This window comes from Pavona decussata, unplaced genomic scaffold (assembly GCF_977016875.1).
Source record: "Pavona decussata unplaced genomic scaffold, jaPavDecu1.1 SCAFFOLD_416, whole genome shotgun sequence".
Classification (NCBI taxonomy): domain Eukaryota; kingdom Metazoa; phylum Cnidaria; class Anthozoa; order Scleractinia; family Agariciidae; genus Pavona; species Pavona decussata.
This window is the reverse complement of record NW_028145778.1, coordinates 1,412,976-1,433,388: the sequence shown is the minus strand read 5'-3', so window position 1 is coordinate 1,433,388 and position 20,413 is coordinate 1,412,976. Positions and strand designations below refer to the sequence as shown.

General features: G+C 41.4%; 1 protein-coding gene across 2 annotated transcripts; it reads right to left on the bottom strand.

The window, feature by feature from the left end:
- Positions 1–1,010: 1,010 nt before the first annotated feature.
- LOC146450994 (fatty acid synthase-like) lies at positions 1,011–19,475 on the bottom strand. 2 transcript variants are annotated; one of them, XM_085099698.1, is made up of 15 exons: positions 19,337–19,475; positions 15,758–16,567; positions 14,645–15,000; positions 13,099–13,684; positions 11,737–11,844; positions 10,055–11,275; positions 9,347–9,574; positions 7,808–8,822; positions 7,024–7,387; positions 6,274–6,561; positions 5,565–5,832; positions 5,040–5,318; positions 4,149–4,609; positions 3,320–3,569; positions 1,011–2,790 (listed from the first exon to the last, which is right to left on the bottom strand). In XM_085099698.1, the coding sequence occupies exons 2-15, from the start codon at positions 16,548–16,550 to the stop codon at positions 1,754–1,756; spliced, it is 7,254 nt and encodes a 2,417-aa protein (XP_084955824.1). In that variant the 5' UTR covers positions 16,551–16,567; positions 19,337–19,475; the 3' UTR covers positions 1,011–1,753. The 2 variants fall into 2 exon arrangements, with proteins under 2 accessions (XP_084955824.1, XP_084955823.1); XM_085099697.1 differs by lacking the exon at positions 19,337–19,475 and adding an exon at positions 17,705–18,233.
- Positions 19,476–20,413: the final 938 nt, after the last annotated feature.

Below are 20,413 nucleotides of genomic sequence, written 5' to 3'. Positions count from 1 at the left end.
CCGCTATTCTGCTATAGGGAAACACCTTGACACACAACATGGCAACAAAAGAGCAAAGATCGATCACCTCTTTAAAGTCCTAAAGAAATGCAGAAGCAAGTTTGATTGCCTAATATACGAGATGCTGTTTATAAAGGACATCAAGCCCTCTCTTAACACTCAGTGACTCAATTCGCGCCAAACTTTTCACTTGACACTTTCGTTTCTTTTTCTATTGGTTCGTTTTGTTTTACTTTGGGTAATATACCCATAGGACACACCAATATTTTATTGTTTTACGTCTTTATATATTCTTGTTTTAACTTTTACCTTTTTGACTTGATAATGGCGTAGAGTAACGCCGAAATGCGTCCGCTTTTAGTTTTTAAAATGTTTTTAAAGAATCTTTTAGCGTTTAACTTTTCGATAAAAATTATTTTTAAATTCAATTATTTTTAAATTCTTAAGACACCGCACTTTGTGGAAAAAACGAAAAAAACCTATAACTTTGCTCAGATTCAACGAAAAATCTCCACTCTTACACTAAAATGATTGTCAAATTATTCTCTACAGATTGAATAACATTATTCTGATGCGTCGTGAAAAAAATTTCCTCGTTTTTTTTCACTAATTGAGTTGAAGACCCCGGACTTTCTGAAAAAAGTTATAACTTTGCTCAGTTTTAACGAAAAATCTCCATTCTTGCACTAAATGATTGTCAAATTATTCTCTACAGATTGAATAAGAATATCCTGATGTAAAGCGAACAAAAAATTTTCGCGTGTTTTTTCCACTAATTGAATTAAAACTCATTCACTGCGCATGCCCGAAAGTTAACAACAGAACCAACCAACTAAGTGAAAAGTCCATCATCGTTATAACTCGTTCATTGCGCATGCGCACATTCACGAGTTAAAAATGACATTTGTTAGGGACAAGATCCTTGTGTCTGTTTTGACCAAAGCATGTGAAATTGACTAACCCAAAAACCTTATGCGATGAGGCGATAGAACAACACAATTGTTTAGAAATGTAGTTTACAAAACTTTATTTAACTGTCATGAACCCGAGAAACAAAACATCTATTATTATACTTTAGATTTTACACCTGTACCAAAAACCTGTAAATAATACTGGTTTTAAAAATACGCTTTTTAGCGAATCCCCAATAACATTCTTGTAATTTTGTTGATCGTATTTATATTAATCTCTGTTATTCAAAATATTAACAATAAAATAATCAAAACAGCACCAATGTACAATACCCTGCACTCAAACCCAGTTTGACAACAGAACAACAAGATCTTTCAATACTATGCGAAACTTATCTTAATAGTTGAGTTTGATAATTTCAATTGTCAAAATTTAGCCAAAACGGTTTTAAAAAATGCTCAAATCTAAAGAAATCCGTTTTCTGAGCTTCTGCATCAAGGAACTCAGATTTTGGACTGTTACATTTTCAACACTTATTCAGAAAATAATTATTCGACTCCACCACTCAAAATTAAGGTGAAGTTATTTTTGAAGGGTTTGAGAGCTTCTCAATTCGACAGTCAAGTTTTCTTCGCCTACTTTTGCAAAGACATGACTTTCATTTACCAACATATTGTCGCTAATGTTCAATAGCCATCTGCGGCTATGACAATGTCAATCAAGGTCAATTGTCAGTTGTTTCTAAAACAATGTCAATTCAGTAAAGTGGTAAAGGCACGATACCACTCTTCTCCATTTTGACAGCCCTTCTGCGCTGTTGCTGTAGCAATGTCAATCAAACTCAACTGCTCAAAGCTTTGGTGATGATGTTGGCTGTCTCGACACCACTCTCGTTCTGAAGGAAGGTCTCGTGGTCTCCATCAACCCAGCTTAGCGTCACTTGCCCATCACACACGTCACGCAGGCTGAAGTCTTCACCGAGGCTCTTTCCCATCTCGTCCACAGTTTTGGCGCGAATGAGATGCACATTGCTACGAAGACGGGAAGTTACTTTATACTGCTCGCCCATGCGCAAGAGAGCCATAAAGCAACTGATAAACGCTGCAAAAGCATCCTTGCTCAGTGCTGGGTTGGCCTCGCAGACCGCGCCTGCTGTCATCTCTACTTGTTTGTCAATGGATGTCTCCTCCTTAAGAGCTTTCAGGAGCTTCGCCTTGTCAACAGGAGCGTACTGAGGGGCCAGAGTACACAGGCCCTCTGCCACAGCACTCGGTCCCCAAGATCCTTGCTCCACAGTGAGCCTGTTTCGATGCCAGACAGTATGCGCTTCCACGTAGGTATGCGAACCATCTAGGAGAACTAAGCGCTCTACTTCGTTCGTTTTCTCCAGTTGTAGTGCCATTTCAATCGCCACGCTTGCTCCAAACGAGTAGCCAGCCAAACGGTAAGGGCCCTTGGGTGCAATCTCCCGTATGCACTTGACGTAACTATCGGCGAGAGACTGGATCGTATCTTTCGGGGATGTGAGAGTGTACTGCAGACCGAAGACTGGACACGACAGGCTGCTGGCGACGGTGCGTAAAGGTTCAACGGTACTATTGATGTTGTGAATAATGAACAAAGGCTTCTGGTTATTCTTGACTTCATTCAGAGGAACTAAACATTGCTTTCCAATCTCTGGGAGAAGAACTTCGAGTTTCGCACCATCAACATTCTTGCCTTTCTCTGTGCCTTTATCAGCGTCTTTTGGAGCACCACCAGCCGTCAGCTCTTGCATTTTGTTGACAGTAAGCAGGCGGACATCTTTCATGCTCATCTGAATGTCAAAATCGCGCTCTAGGGTTTGGCGGACCTCGACCCCCATCAGAGAATCCAAACCTGAGGAGAAGGGAATTCAGCGTTAGGTTATATTTCCCTAGCGAAACGATAATATCAGCGGGTGTGATCACAAGGCAAATTCTTTAAACATCTGGAAAATTCTTTGTCCGTGGACAAGTTGCATACGACGCCATTTTGTAATCACTTGTTGCAAATAGCAAGGCTAGCGAGTTCATCTTCTAGTACAGCCATTTCAGTATTGAAAACTACATTTTTCTCAACTAGGAATACATGTTGTAGTTAATTTTTAATTGTCCTTTGTGTTACACTCATTACCATCCATAACAATAAAGGAAAACTTAAAATCAACTGAGATAAAATAAATTAACTACAACATACACCTCTGGAGGCTATGGTGTAACTAGTCAACACACATATTGAAAAATTGAAAAATTGAAAATGCTCAATGCCAATGAGCTACAAAATCAAATGTAGGGGCCAACAGAGTTTTTCTCTCGAGGATCAACATTTCAACAGCGTCAACTCTAATTTACTAATCATTTTATTACGCCACAGTTTTGAAACTAACCAAGGTCTGCTAGCGTTGTGTCCGGGTTTATAGTAGAAACATCCTTCACTCCAAGAATATGCGCAACAGCTCCCACCAAGTCAGACCCAGATCCCTTGTCTCCTTTAGTCGTGATCTTGGATGCCAGCACATAAGACGACATCACTGGGTGCGCCTGCGATAAGAATCTGTCCAGCACCGCCAAACAGCTGCTCATGCGCTGTGGAAGCGTGCCACCAATGACTGTTTCATTTGAGCCTCCCATTGTGTCCTGAAGCATAACAAGCAACCTATTAATATCCACTCAAGACATTTTCTTTCTTTAGTCATGAGGAAGCTCAAGGTAAGACAAGCGAATCTGAAATGAAATGAGTTATGGCTCTAGCTTGGTTTGGATATTGGTGTGACTCGTGTTGAATCAGACCACTTGCATGAAAACTTGTACGAATCTCTAGTAACTGGTCAGAATTACTAATCACGATGCCAGTGGTTGGTTATAAATTACGAGGGATTAAACTGTATTCAAAAGCAAACTGTTGTCCGTGAAGGTCTTGGGTTTAGTGTGGCCCTCCTAACGTGGAGTCGTGATAGACGTCATTTCCCTTTTTCTAACCAAAACTTAAGAAGTAACGTATCTCAATTTAGCACTTCAACGCCACCAACACCCAGCTGATTACACGTCCCACGCTTATCAGACTAACAACACTCCACATTCAATCCAGTTCTGGGAAATTATCACACTTGGTAAGTACAGATTTGGGTAACAGGTCAAAACGCTCCCAGAACTCAAACTTATTTAGGGGGAGGAGTGGGAAGGGGAGGGGAGTATTCAAATTCAAAGATGTGATACCTGAATAAGACCAACATCTCCAATAGCACCCCACTGCACAGCCACGCCAGGCAGGCCGCTCTTCACTCGATCCTCACAGATTCTCTCCATAGCAGAGTTGGCAAATCCGTAGTTGGCCTGACCTGCATTACCGCGGCCACTAGACACGGACGAAAACGTCACAAACCAGTGAAGATCCTTGGCTACATCCGCCTGCCTGGTCAACTTGTCAAGATACATCGTCCCATGGTACTTAGGTTTGCTGACGGCATCAAAAGCTTCGATTGTTTGATTCTCAAACATACCATCCTTCAGGACCACGGCCAGGTGGAAGATTCCTCCCAAGGGACCAAGCTCACGAGCCTTCTTCACTACACACGCCGCGCCTTCTTTTGTGCCCACGTCATCTGTTAGTGCCAGGACTTTTACACCCATTTCCTGCCAGACCTTGACGCGACGAGCCTGGTAACCAGTGCGGATACCTGCAATAAAGCACGTGATTTTAATCATTCAAGAATGATCCGCCGTGATTCGAGATCGTGCCACAAAAACAGTCTAATCAAAGCCATATGGGATTTCTTGTAGGAAAAAAATTCAGATGTCCATTTAAAAGTAAACTTCTTTTTCGATGTTCCGTTTAACTTACAACCGACACATTTGAGTTTGCGAACGAAATTCGTGAATTACTTGCGCATCAAGCTGTCTTATTGTTGTAGTTCGAACAAGTCACATACAGGAGTAATCAAATATGTATGCCGTTCAGTCTCAGGAGAATAAAAAGCTTTGTTTTTTCACGGCAAGCCTCGCTCTGAATTCGTGTCTGGGCGAGGCTTGCCGTTCGAAAACAAAGCTTCTTATTCTCCCGAGACTCAACATGGGCCAGCGTGACAAAGGTCTGTACTTTTATCTTACCTCTGCGACTTGTTAGCACCAGATGACGAGCACCTCTCTCCACCAACCAATGGGCTAGCTCCAGGCCAAAACCGCCAAGGCCTCCAGTCACCACATAACTCTTGCGAGGATCACACATGCTACGAGCATGCGCCACAAGTTTGACCACTGACTTGGTCTCATCCTCTGGTCTGACTTGAATCACCACTTTGCCAATGTGTTTGCCTTGGGCCATGAAACGGAACGCAGGCTCGATTTCATCACGGTCAAATACTGTGGTTTTCAAAGGTCGCACAGCTCCTGTTAAGAAAACAACAAGAATCATCAATCAAATGCACTAGAGATGAAAGTAATGTGCAGTACAGTCTATTCCAAGTTTCATGGTCTCTCTTTAAAAATCAAAACTTTTAACATGAAAATTATTCGAGCTTGCATGTGAAAGAAAACTTGATCCACAGAAAACGGATGCAAATTTAGTCTCGCTTTCAAAATGAAGTTAAGGCAATACGGAATGACCTAATTGACAAGAGAGCGTGTTCTCTTTACCTGACTTTATTCCATCAGTGAGGAGTTCAGAAACCTGCAGCCATTCTGGGTTGTCCTCTTCAAAGATGGCATCCAACAAGATTCCATGGAAAGACACATTCTTTAAAAACAAAGCCATCCCCAGAGGGCTGTTGTTCGACAAATCGTACTTTCCAATCTCTAGGAAGCGGCCATGACGAGCCAAGCACCGCAGACTAGCTTGCAACTTCTCCTCAGCAAGGGAGTTGAGAACCACGTGGACACCACGCCCATTTGAACGATGCATTACCTGGAAAAATAATAAGGATTGAAGATACTTTTACCGTGGCTGATCACATGATAAACCAAACCTATTACAGCATTGTCAGGTACTTGAACATGGCATTAGAACAGTTTGATTTTATACTTCTTCTGCAGTTAATGTAAGACTAGTTTGGACAGAAATACGATCACTCAATTTGAAGATTTCAGCATGGCACATGGCCGTCGGAGTTAAACACAGAGATAAATGGACTTCTCAGAGCTCTTTTAGTTATTCTTCGTCGATCTGGAGTCCGGAATTATAATGGGAGCTCTAATCTATCATTATTTCACTCAAATCACTTTTTTTGCAATGACTCAAACCAGTTACTGCCAATCCTTCCCCTCACCAGTTTTGCCTAGTCACACATCACTCCTCCCTCAACTATCTATGTTATTACTTTGAAAACGGTCTCCAACTACGACTTACCATTTGTTCAAATGACAAGTCCCTCGAGTTGCCAATGTTCTCTGGTTTCAGATCAGGAAAGGCGGACATCAGATAGTCTCTCTTCTCCTTTGTTCCTACAGTCGTGAACACCTCACAGCCCATCTTGAGGCAGATGGAGATGGCTGCCTGACCAACACCACCTGACCCAGAGTGGATCAGTACGGACTCTCCGGCTCTTAGGTTGGCACGAACAATCAGGGCATAGTATGCTGTGGAGTAAACCACTGGGACGGAGGCTGCCTGCACAAGGCTCCAGGCTTTGGGTACCTAGAAACATGACAGGGTAACGTTGTCACCGAGTACTTGGAACATTAACTACAAAGAATACAGGAACTTTGCACCAATTTGTAGAGAACTAACTATCAAAAGCAATAATTCCTTTCAGCTGGATACTTTACGTATAGTAATTTACTCATTCCAAACAGTTTTTTACTCTCATATGTTGATTTTTCCAATAGCAATAAAAATTCAGCTCTTGCAGGACTCCACTCAACAAAAACGACTACAAGGTAAACAAGACTCAACTCTAAACCATCCTAATTCTGCCAAGATAACAGGAAGTAACTTTTTGAAGTAAAACAGGGAACCTCAAGTTTTCTGATTTTTCAGCTATTGTGAAAGATGTCATAACATAGCTAGACATTGCATATAAAAAGGATTTAGTTTCCCCACCCTCCCCCCCCGCCAATTCCCGCCAAGTAGTACACCACACACAAGTGTTCAAGTTACCTTCCATGTGAACCTCTGATCTGCCATAACAGTGGTGGCCAGAGCTTGGGCAGGAAGCAATCCCATGATCCTCTCACCCTTCGGATTCTTCCCAGAAAATTCCATTCCCAGAATGCAGTCCTGCTGTGCTAGGTCTCCTGGGAGCGCATCTGGAGGCAGTTTGCCTGTAGCAAGCATGATGTCCCGGAAGTTGAGTGAAGTGTAATTGACTGTGCATAGCTCTGTGGTGCCATGTTTTCCTGGTGAATATTTCAGATGAGATGCAATCCAACGCAATGATGAAAGATCTCCACGTGTCAAGACATTCACATATGCATGTTCGGTTTTCTCATTGGCACTTGGGGAGTCTTCCGTTAAAACATGTCTGAAAGGATAATAAGCAAGGAGCAAAAGAATATTAATAATATTTTCCCTTGTTAAACAATTTTCTCCGAAACTGGTCTGTGCACAATTAGCCTATGGAGACTAGAACAATAATTAACTTTGGAGTTTTGTATGCACTAACTTTACCTGGAGAACCCTGAGGTCATCTCCTAAAGTAGATTGCACCTATGTCACAAGTGTTTAGCCTGCATGCATGCAGGCTGCAAGTCATAGTTGCAGAATAAAAAATGGGATCTTGGAGATGAGTATGCTAAGGTCAACACGTTTCTTTAAATTTTGAAAATATTGCTCTTGCAATGCCTTTTAAGGAGAAAAGCATAACTTGCTGGAGAAAGAATTGTAGAGTAAAATGCCAAATAAGCTTGATACCTTGGCAACGAAACAAATTGAAATTACTCACCTGTAAGATCCATATTTGCCATCTTTGAACACATTCATGACCAAGTCTAGCTTCTTCAGTGAATCAAACTGCTTCATCACTTTGTCCTTTTGCTCAGGGCTGGCCAGAAGACAGCGAATCCTCTCCCCACCCATCTCCTGTCTAAGACAGTTCGTCATGCCAACAATTCCTGTGGGGGATGTGGTGAAAGAGCAAAGCCAGATTGGTGACTTGTCATCTGCAGCAAGGACAGTTTGAAGTTGTGGCACAAACTCAAATGATTCATCCACATCAATGAAGACTGGCTTTTCTTCTGCATTGTTGGTGAGCCTGCAAAGAAGTAGACTTGACACAGAGCCAACCTTTTTGATTGAAACAACACTGAGTCCACAAGCTTCCAGACACTTCACCCACTGTTCATCAGTCAGGAAATACTTCTGTTCTCCACTGGTGGTGAAGCCATTCTTGCCAAAGATTGCCCTTGCAGACTCTAGGCTAGCAGTTACCTCGTGCAAGAGGACAAATCCTTTAGGGCTGAGAGCTGACTTGATGTTCTCCAGAGCGCTTGGAAGATCGGATGTCATGTGGATGAGATTTGAGGCGATAACAAGGTCACTTTTGTTTACGCCACCTGGAGGCTTCTTAGAAACGTCCCAGGTGGTGACCTCAATGCTGTCATCAGGTGAAGCTTCTGTGATCATAGCCAAAAGATCCCCAGTTTGGTCAGTAGCTGTGTACTTCAACTGCATCATAGGGTGGAGACTAATGAGAGGCACAGCGCGCGAGAACACTTTTCCTTCAGCAGCACCCACTTCACAGATTTTCAAGTTGGTACCAGTTTTGTTTTCAATAACCGTGTCCAGGAGCATCTTCAACTGAGGGCCGTCTTGTATGGCATTGAAGAAGTTCTCTTTATTCAAACCATCTTGAATTGACTGTTTGTTGGTTGGTTCATCAACATATGGAACAAATGTGAACTTCTCAAGGACAGGAACTTGGCCATCCTGTCTCCTTGGTGCCACTGTAGCATGAAGTCCTGAGAAATTAAGAATTGTGAGGTTAGATACATAATCATGTATACTCTCAAGGCTGCCGCCTAACAGGATTCCGTTAGCCTGGGGTGCCCAATAAATGGCTTTGGGCTCCTAACTTTTATGCAGCAGCACCTAACACTTCACATGTTGGGATCCAAATGTCCTGGCTTTTGGCGGCTCCTTAAAATTTTTCTTAGACAACAGCCTTCACTCTAGACGCCAATCTGGGGACCAGTAGGCCTTGTTTGCATTATTCTATAAAAATGCCATACAAGAAGATTTTTTGGTCTTACAAGTTCTATACAATTCTCCTGCAAGCTGAAGATAAGGACAGAGAAAATCCTTTAACTAGGGAATGTCAACAACTTCACAAAGAATGAAATATTAGGAATCATGGAACTTTAAAACTGAAAGGTTCAATTACTGATGTAGAAGTGCTGGAATAAACACATGCATTGACGACACAACAATGAAATCGACCAATCTAAAAGACATGAATGGTGTGACGATAATCTTTAAGGTTTACCTCGAAGTTCTACACCTCCTGCTACAACCATGTCCATCTTGGGATCAACCTTCACATCACATGATCCACCCTTTACAGTCTCCAAGTGGATGGAAGGATCAATGCACAATGAGCGTACTCTCGTAGGCAGCCTCAGACCCCTTCCAGGAAGCCTCAAGACTGACAGCTGGAGCATAGTGTCCAGGAAGGACACCCATTCACCGATCCACTTAAGTTCACCTTTAGTCCCTATGAATCAAAGCAACCAAGATTAACCATTCAGTCACTGGAGAAACTAAGGTATTCACAATTCTGTGTCCCAGGACAACTGACAAGCCCTATCCAGGAGAACATTCCTGTAGTACTTTTAGTCCTCTTTAAGTTGCAATGTTGTTGCAATCTTAAGGACGTTTGGGAGCAAGGTTTGAGGCAAGAAGTAAATTCCTATTTCTAGGAGCACGAACCCTATGTTGATAAATCTGGTAGATCAACTTCAAAGTGACCTTGTTGGAAACAAATATTAACATGGCAAATATTTAACAACTTGAAAATTGTGATTTAAGAGAACTAAAAACAAACAGAACTTTATAAAAAGAAACTGGAAAGAAATGACCTAAAAACTGTTGGTAACAAAACACTTTGGAGTGCATTACTAGAAGTTGCCAGATTAAACCAGGGAAACAAGTTTTTTCTTCTTTGCAAACAGAATAGATTAGACAACAGACATACCTGAGCTGTTTGCCCCCAGGATTCCTTGGAAGGTGGGTCCATAGTCATAGCCTCGGAGCCTCAGCTCTTTGTAGATACAATCTGCCGTCAGATGAACCTCTTCTTCAACTGGTGCAGCATCCTTGAAGTCTTTGCTCAACACTGGTAATTCTGGAATGAACATCTTTCCAGACACTGCCAAGCTTTCTCCCTCTGACACATCAAACTTGTTTGATGCTGGCATAAGGTGTACTGTTAGGGTGACTGAGCCAGTTTTGGGTAGAATGGTAGCCCTGTGGATGGTTACATCTTCAAAGGCAACTGGTGTATGCTCTAGCAGAAGTCCTGCAGACTTGGCAAGAGTCTTCCATGCCAACACCAAGTACCCAGTAGCTGGGAAAAGAACACGGCCATCGATACAGTGTCCTTCAAGGTACTTATCAGCTGAAGATGGTGACATGTCGATCTCAAAGTTGCAAGATGTTGCTGTTCCACCACTGCTGCTAAACTGGAAATCAGCGGATGTTGGTACATCCCATTCCTGGGAGTGATCCCAACCCATATGTGGAGAAATAGAGGGTGTTGATAGATGAACTGGGAATGTTGCCTTTGCTGTGGTGATTAGTGTGGGATCAAAGTTGATTCCACTGGAATACAGTTTCCCAAGGCCAGTCAGGAAGAACTCCAGGTTGTTTGGATGCTTTCTCTTCATCAGAGGGATGTTGATGGTCTGTGTGTTGAGTGACCGCTTGAGAATGGCTTGAAGAAGGCAGTGAGGAGCAATTTCAATCACAACAGCATCGGCAGGAACCTTTGCAAGAGCTTCCTGAAACAGAACGGGGCTGACCAAGTTGTTTACGTGATAATCCGCAGACGAGTATTTTGCCAGCTCAGTGTCCCACTTTTCTTCAGGAATGGAGGTACTGATCCAACGTGCTGATCTCTTCTTGGGAACAATGAATTTCACCAGCGATTCTTTAAGTGATGGTGCAATGAGAGCCATGTACTTGGAATGGAATGCAACTCCCGAAGTATTGACTTCCTTTGCAAAGATGTCTTCATCCTTCAACTGTTGTACAAACTTGTTCACAGCATCAGCATCACCAGAGATGGTAACAGTGTCCTGGGCATTGTGGCAGGCTGGTCGCACACCTTCAGGGCACCTCTTCTTAGCTTCTTCCCAAGTCAACCCCACTGCAGCCATGGCTCCAGGAGGAAGTTTGGCTTCCTGGACACAACGACCTTAAAATGAAGCAAGTGTTTTATAATTTCAATTTAAAGAACTTGATTATCAGCAAGAACTTACACGATCATTTATCAAATTCAGTGAAAATTCTACATTGCTGAATTGTTGGACTTGTTGCATTCAATGTAGTAAGAAGGCACTCCTAATATGGATTGGAGTTGAGATTGTATGGGACAATAAGCGAATGAATGAATGGATCTTGGGATGCGTATTTGGCATTCCTGCAGATTTTGAGCCTGGAGAGAGAGCCTGGGATCAAGATCACTGAATGCACTCCCCAATCTTTGATTATTACTAGTAAAAGTAATTTATTTATTCCGCTTGAGCATTTCTGGTAATTTAACAAAGTTGTTGTGTTCTACTTTGAGCAGTAATGTATGAAATGATTACTAAATTAGTAACTGTGCACATATTTAGTAACATTGACATATACTAATAGTGTTTTCATGAACCTCACCTCTCCAGTAGGCAGCCAAGATGACTTCCTTAGCAGTAAAACTGCCATCAGCATATGCACAACCAAGTTCTCCAACACTGTGACCTACTATTCCATCAGGAGTTATTCCTAAAAACAGAATGACAACAGAACTCAGCAACGATGGATAACTGCAGAACTGAACGTCTCAAATCATTAATAATTCATCAATATAAAAACAAATAAAAATATTGCAAGTGTAACAGAGGTCCAGATACCCAGTCTCAGTGAGCATAGACGTTGTTGATTTTCTTCTTCGTTTCCTCTTTATTTTAAATGGCTTGTTTGAGAATGTACATCTATATCAAATGTTCGAGAGTGCATTTCAAAGGGATATCCAGCATCTCAAATAAAAATCTGTAAGGCATCACTTTTTCAACATTTTTCCAGCTGTTGGATGTATTGATAAAACATACTCTCTCACCAATGTTGACTAAGCAAGTATGGCACCATAAGCTGCCTAACATTTTAGTTCCAATAGCTAACATAAAGCAGGGCTTGCTACATCGAACAACACTGAAGCAGCTCCAAATGTTTTGCTGTGGTGTAAGAGGTGACAAATGTAACCTCTTACACTTACAAATTTTGGTATCAACAAGATGCCTGCTACACTGGCATTACGCGTGATGCTGGGGCTGATTCATTTATTCCAACTGTATGCTTTGCCGATTGATAAAACTATCCTTGCTAATGGAATAGTTTGAGTCACGACGATCGCGTTACGTTGTTTACCTTGTGTTACGCGACTCAGACTTTCACCGGAAATGTGTGGAATTCCATTACGATAACGTAAGCTTCTCAATGACCTCTTTTCAGTCTCGCGTCGTGGTCTAAGACTGTCAAACAAAGCACGATTCCTTCATCATGAACTCACCAATTTCCACCGTTTTAAATGTCGAGTGCTTCTTAGAAGTTATTCTTTCGATTTGCCGCTTCAAAATGGTGAAATTTCCGTTTGAAAACGGCACACTTGAGTCCAGAACATGTTATAAACAATATGGCGCGACAATTTAATGCACTTTTAATTAAGAAATCAAATGATGCGTTGACGTCACACAGGTAAGGGTGAGTGGGTCCCCTCCCTCGCGATATAAGCGACAAGAATGGATTTTGATTGGCCTGCTGTTGTTGAAGACAATCAGAACAATACATCCCGAGTAGGAGAGGGGAGAGTTAAATGAATAAATTAATGTACCGATTTGTAGCTACGAGGAAGAAAAAAAAAAAGAAATCGACCCGTTTTTAGACATGGTATGCCCCCTCAGGGCATCCCGCGTAATAAATCCACTTATCATAGTATCATGGATTTTCAAGCTAGTAAAAAGATGTGCAAAGAACACTTACCCAAAAATTTCAAGCAGTCCACTAATGCAACCTGAATAGATGCCAACCCAACAAAAGAGTTGATGGTATTGCTATAGGTGTTTGCATCACTCTCCATTATAATCTTGACCAGGTCAAGTCCAAACTCCTTTAGAATCTCAGCTGTCCTGTAGATCGAATCACGGAATGTTGGAATCTGCATCAGCTTTTCTCCCATGCCAGACCACTGTGTACCCATACCGGAGAATACAAACCACACGGGACGTGGGTTCGACTGCACCTTGGCAACCTCCTCAATGTTGTTTTCACTGCCGACGATAGCATAACCTCTGTGTGGAAAGGTGTTGAGGGGTGTTGTTGAAATTTCTGTCAACAGGGACAACAGATCTTTACTTTCAATATTCTCCCTTGCAAATTGCAGAACTTTCTTGACACCTTCTTCTGTTCGTCCCGATGCAGGGACCACAATTGGCAGGGCAGGTTTCATGGGTGCTGCAGGTGATGGCACGTCTGGGGACTTCAGGATCACATGCACGTTGGATCCACCAAATCCAAACGAGTTGATACCAACAAGACCACCTTTCCATGGCAAAGGTTCTGATACAACCTGTAGAATGCAGATTTCAATATGCATAAGAAAAGGACAATTCTCTACCGAGCGTGCAATGTTTTTTTATCCATTTATTACACCCATTTTGAAATCACACTTGTGATTGCAAATCAAACTCGCGCTGCGCGCTCATTCGATTTTCAAATCACGCGTATGATTTCAGACCAAACTGCACTCCCATCAATTCAATTACCATTATTAAACTCATCGTTAGTGGATGAGCTTGCGGGTTGGTGCCTGAAAGACCGGTGGTGCCACAGGTGAAGTGAGCTAAGCAACAAACTTAAACAGCACAAGCTCCGGCAGGTGAACAGATGCGAAATGAATTGGCACAAGCATGTGAGCTGTAAGAACCCAGGGGCCCCAGCAAAGTAGGGTGGCCGCCCCACATGTCCCAGCCATGCGGGCACCGCTGACCAGCACTTGCCTCGATTTTAACTTTGCCTAAATTACATTTAGCCACATTTAATTTGTTCTCTTAGACTCAAACTCTGAATCATGTGACATGGGCCATGATTTTAAAGTACTCTTATAGTGTGATCATTCAAATGAAAGGTACTGAGCCAACTTTTTTTATGAGCTGTGTTTTTTAAGTATAAATTTGGGAACAGTTGTTGCATAACTTTATTCATGGTAGATACAAGATTAACCCTTTAACTTTGGGTCATGTAAGGTGCACGATTTCCTGCCAAGGAAGGGAAATTACCCTGCCTTCATTAATCCCAGGGGATTGACAAAAACTGAACATAATGACACAAGTTGACCCTTTTCCAACTCTGAAGTCTGCAAATCAAACACTCGAGTGTTAATGTCGAAATCGTAGCTGCTGTGGAGAGGTGTTCTAGAAAAGAAAATAACTCCGGAAGTTTGTGTTTGGGCCAAAAAGTGGCTACAATATTTGAAAGGCGAGGTTCCCCCATAATAACCAAAATTGTTATGAAGTGAACGGCTTCTCACCTTAAGTCGTCCATCCAACAGAGCAGGTATATCAGGGTTGGGTGTGTTGAAATGCAGGTTAGGCGGGATCACACCATGTTGCATAGCAAGCAAGACCTTCGTCACACCACACAGACCAGAGGCAGGTTCAGGATGTCCCATATTGGACTTGACAGAACCAATCAACAACGGTCCCATCTCTGGGGCACGGCCATTGCAGAAAACATTGGTGAGCGAGTTCAGCTCCTCCGGGTCACCAGCTTTTGTTCCTGTTCCATGAGCTTCCACATACGAGACTTCAGTGGGATTAATCTTTGCTTCAGCATACACTTGATCAAGCAATTGCTTTTGAACTGCACCACTGGGATATGTGACACCTAAATACAAACATAAAAATGAATCTTATTGTCATAAAAAACGATCAATCCAAACGATGAGCTGTTACTATTATACAATGTTTTAACCAGATTAGTTTCTTTCATCCCTACTTGCAATTCAATGCAGCAATTCTTCAGTGTTGTGTAAATGCTGTTTTTCTATCAAAGGACAAGGAATCAAACTCCTAATAACCCACAGAAACAGAAATTCCATGACCACAATTTCCATTTCCCCGCCTGCTTCATAAGCGAGTGCCAATCAAGTTTATGGTTACCTGAATTCACTGTACTGTGGTTCCAAATTTTACCAAAAATACACAATGGAAGTATAACAAATCCAAAAATGAACACTGGTTAAGATTGTGCTTCAGTTAGACAGTTCATGTGGGTGTGTTCAAGGTTTGAAGATGCTGGCTCAACAAGATCAAATAATGTCCATTAAGACTAGCTGGTCACCTTTGTTGTAGTTACATTTTTTTGTTGTTGGCTACTTACGACAGCCCCAATAATTATAAAATGTCATTACAATCAAATCTTTTTTTAAGGGGAAGACAAATTTTGGACAGCTGTCAAATTAAGAAAAAAACAACAACAAACAAAAATATTTAAACACACAAAAAAAGGATTTCATGAAGGGTGTTTGTGGAATGAAAATGGTTGCTTATGATTTTACATAGTTAGTGATCCATCCCATCGTTTTTGACTGTGTTAAGTTCAGTTATAATTAGATCTAATACAGCAGTAAACTTTTCCACACCTTGCGTCTTGTATCCATCTGAGTTTGTCTTGGAGTTGACAACATGAGCATAGATCCTCTTAGCAGCAGATCTCTTTGTCAAGTAAATGGCCACACAACCTTCTGAACGGCAATATCCATTACCACTGACATCAAATGACTTGCATGCACCATCAGGGGACAGCATGTTCAGCCGTAAAAAGTCTACAGACGTGTTGGGTTTCAATGTCAAACTAACCCCACCTACAATGGCGGCATCACAACTTCCGGACCTGATCGCCTGGACTGCGCAGTCCATGGCAAGCAGCGATGAAGAACAAGCAGTGTCGATAGCAAAGCTTGGTCCTTTAAAGTCAAACGTGAACGACACACGATTTGCAAACATGGCACGACAACAACCAGTCATACCATATCCAACAATTTCTTCAGTGTTTGCACTGAAGGCCTCTCCAGCTTCAGAACCACTGGCGCCGACAAAGACACCAGTCCTTGAATTACGAATTTTCTGAGGATCAACACCTGCATCCATGAGAGCTTCATATGTGATTTCTAGTAAGATTCTTAATTGGGGATCCATTTTGTGGGCTTGCTTAGCATGAACACCAAAGAAGGTTGCGTCAAAGTGCTTGATATCTTTGAGTTTTCCACTACGTTTTGGCAGGCCATGAAGTCCAGGCGTCCAGCGTCGATCGTCCTCTGTAACCATGTCCTCCTTGTTCATCAGATGGGACCAAAATTCCTCAGCATTATCAGACTCTGGAAGCCTGCAAGCCAGGCCTGCCACTACAATATCGTCAGTAAGTTGTTGGACCATAGTAGATATTATCTATTCTGTAGGACAAATAAAAACAGAGGTTACAACTTAAACCACTACAGAATTTAAAGTACATACGCTATCAAATGATTATGTTTAGGTTCATGATTACAAACAGCTGAGAGTGACCAGCATACACCACCCTTCTTTAGTCACTCCTCCTTTAACTAACTTAATTATTTGTAGTCAACTTTGTTTAATTGGGGAGGCTGAATCACGCATAAGCTTCCCAGTTTCTTTTCGGTCTCCTTGTCCCATTTTCTTTGTAACTCAATTTAAATTATTTTATTACGTCTTGTTTTGTAAATATTTTTCTTTGTGTGGCAAAAATAATTAACAAAAAGCTTTATCTTTGCGTGAAAGCAACCTTGGAACAACAAAGCAACGTCTGAGAAGGGGTAAGCCAACATATGACCAACACATGACCATTCCACCTGACCACAACAATGACACGATTAAAATCTGCAATTGTGCTTTAACAACAAATTTACCCTGGTTTTTGTTGTCAACAAGGAATTGCTCTCCATTTAAATACAGAGGAATTTGGTTAGAATACATCCAACAATAACCCTTTATGACACATAATATATTTGGTTAGTACACTTGACCATATCAAACTAACTTTAGGCTAAATTTGATACAGCTAGATGAAAACACCCCTCAACTGAACTTGAAAAGTTAAGAACCCATATAATTGAATACCCCGAGGGATCGTATTAGCTTTCAACTCTTGGGCTCAAAGAATGCCATTGATCCAAGTTCTGCAGCAAACATCGTTTGTCATTAGGCGAATTTCAAAAATGTATACATTCTTTGGAAATGGTATATAGCTGCTTCATTAGCACTGATGGAAAATCGACAGCATCGACCGTGTACGGCAAGATTTCCGCACGGCTCCATACATAAATTATGTCTTTACTAAATTTTTACTTCGGTCATCAAATGGATGTGCAATCTTTGCACAATTAACACTGTCTTTAAAAACAGGCCAATTAATGCAAATTAAAAAGTTAATTAACACTTCAGCTATTCTTTGCTGAATGGCGAAAATAAAATGCCACTGGACCTAATTAAAGTTAAGTTACGATACAATATTCGAAATCTGAAAAGTGCGCACAACATTAAACACTTTGTAATGTTTCCAATGTACATACTTGAGATGGCTTTTTTTGGTTGTGTGTCGAGGCTGAAGGTGGCTTGCCACCTGTGAGAGCCGAGAGAGTAATGAATAACAGCAGCTCGCATACGAGAAGAACCTCCGAAAGCATTTTTCTTCCAGGCGAATCTACAAGGCCAGTTCGGCTGGATGTGCTCCTTGTACTGGGTCTGCGGCCTTTCATGGTGTTCGAGTGTAGCTGCCTGGATAATCAAGACTTGTATACAATAGCCAGAGATAAAACACAAAAGATCCAACGCGAAGGCTGAATGAGATTGTTTTGCGCAAAAATCTACCACTTGAGTATTTTGGTACTCAGCTGGAAGCTCAATGTTTTGTAATCTTGAAAGAATCGGATTTCACTATTGACGTCAATAGACCACGAGATCAAATTAGCTCCGTGGATTTGGCTGTCGTGTTGTTTTGCAGTTAAAGATTCCCTACAGGCAGTAATCAACAGCAAGTTACGTTTACAGCGAATAACAAAGACGCAATATTCCGGGAGTGAAATGTTGTGACTATATGCAAATTATAAGCGGATATGTGTAAATAAAGCGAGGTGGTGTTCCATTGCGAAATGACGACACTTAGGGCTATCACGTTCTGTTCACGTGTTTCCAGGTCTTGGTGTCAACTCTCGTGACAAACAACTGATTTAGCGGTTTTAGACAATTTTACATGTAAAGTACCGTTGCAAATATCATGTACACAACCTCACATGACTGCAATTTATTTGGCTACCCTTATTTAATCACCATTACAGGAAATTATGTCCAATTGCTCTTGGTCGCTCATGATAGCACAAAAGAGACGTCGAGACGTGGCATTATCATGTTACACTCATAAACCTTGCGAGCCTGGTTTCACAAACCGTCCAAATAGTAACTTCTCAAAGTCAAAAAGTTTTCTTTTCGTGGATTTTGCATCGCATATGACCAAACGTGTCTCGGCGAATCACTCGCAAAACAACGTTTTCGACACGCTCACGTCCGCGTGACAAGATCACTTATTCGAATTGCGTTACAATAGAGCGAGTTTTGTGTTGCGTAAGGTCAGAATCGTAAAAATAAGCGCGCAAAAGGTTTAGTAACCGGAGCGTCTTGTAAACAAAACGGCGAAAGGAAAGCTCGGAAAATAACAATAAAAAGAAGAGCTGCGAATGATTTCAACAGACTTTGAATCGATCGGTTGAAATCTCTTGTCACTTGGATGGAAGCATATGAAAGCAGCAGAGAAAACATGTCGGCTTGAACAAATGCACGTGTTGTACGAGAACGCAAAAAGACCGGATAAAAATCTAGCAGCACGACTAAGAAATTGCTGTTAGCTACAATTAGCTACACCCTTAGGCTTGGTATTAAATATTTAGTAACATGAAAATGAAAATGCAAGACTGGTCTTATTACAAAATTGGCACTGCGACACAGCGCAACAAGCGCTTTGCATTGATCAAGAAATAAATCTAAGTTTAGTTTTTAATTTTTTTTTTACAAATACTGCTGTGATTAGGTGAATGACGTAACGAAGGAAAATGGTAGAATTTTAGTCTTCTTTGGCCAAACCCAAAATAACATAGAACGCCGAAAATATAGCCCCATGAAGTGTCAACAATACAAAATGATAAACTCACCTCGAGTAAATGATTCAATAAGTCGGAAATCCAATGTCTTTAAAGCCTTGAAAAATAACGGCTGATTCTTAAGAAAGACTAGCAGCACACAGTGTAATGAGCGCTTAAAGTCTGAGAAAACGCCAGGTATTTCACCTCTTTATACCTTCGAAAATTATTTGTTGCATCTTCATATGACATATGATAACTACCGGCTGACACACCTCCGACACACCACGCCCGGGTAGCCAATCATATCGCTCTGAGGCAATTTTAAACACGTGCAACTGCACTGAATGGGTTTGCTAAATCACATGGGGAGATTGTTGTCGACGTGTGCCAGACAACTTTTTCTTTTATTCTATTGGTTTAATGATTGGGAAATTCAACAACAGTAAGGCTTGCATGTTGTTGTACACGAAGCTTACAAAATATGATTTTATCTTGCTGTAAGTACAAGACATGGAACAAGGAACACAGACAACAATGTACAAGAAGGGACAGACTACGGACTATAGCAAATATTATTCAAAACCGACATTTACGCATTTACAGACAGTTACAGACGAACTCGTCACATGATATCACAGGCCGTCAGCGGCCTAAAACTCTTTAAAATACTAAATATATAAAAAAATCGGCTATAGGTCAAAAAATAAGTGCTGCAACAGGATTTCAAATGCTTTCCGTAGTCTACAGTTCGCAGTCCATGGTTTACAGTAACGAGCTAACCAGCGATCAGGCGTTCTTTTTTTCGGAGGAGCACGAAAGTGTGGCAGCAAGAAAAAACCCGGGAAAAAAGAACGCCTGATCGCAGGTTAGTAACGAGCTTTAAATTTTGTTTCCGCAATTTATTTCCTTCGTAGCTTACTTCACCAAACACTCAATTCTTCCAATTTTCATTGTCAAACTTCATTGTTGGAAATACATTTCAACTTTAGAGGGAAGACTAATAATTACTAACTACAAAAGCTCACTGAAACAACTCAATTTTTTTCTCCAAGGGGCGAAGAAAATTAATACAGTAAGCTGAAACTGGCTAGCCTGCTGTGCGTGATTTCCTCGTGCTGTACAGGACTGAAACCATGCTGTAATCAC

What these genes read in the sequence shown, in the direction of transcription:
- LOC146450994 (XM_085099698.1), bottom strand. Translation starts at nt 16,550, where the DNA reads ATGGTCCAACAACTTACTGACGATATTGTAGTGGCAGGCCTGGCTTGC. An exon ending in ACTTGTCATTTGAACAAATG is followed by an intron (nt 5,833 to 6,273) that starts GTAAGTCGTAGT and finishes TTATTTTTCCAG; the next exon opens with GTAATGCATCGTTCAAATGG. An exon ending in CACTGATGGAATAAAGTCAG is followed by an intron (nt 5,319 to 5,564) that starts GTAAAGAGAACA and finishes TTTTCTTAACAG; the next exon opens with GAGCTGTGCGACCTTTGAAA.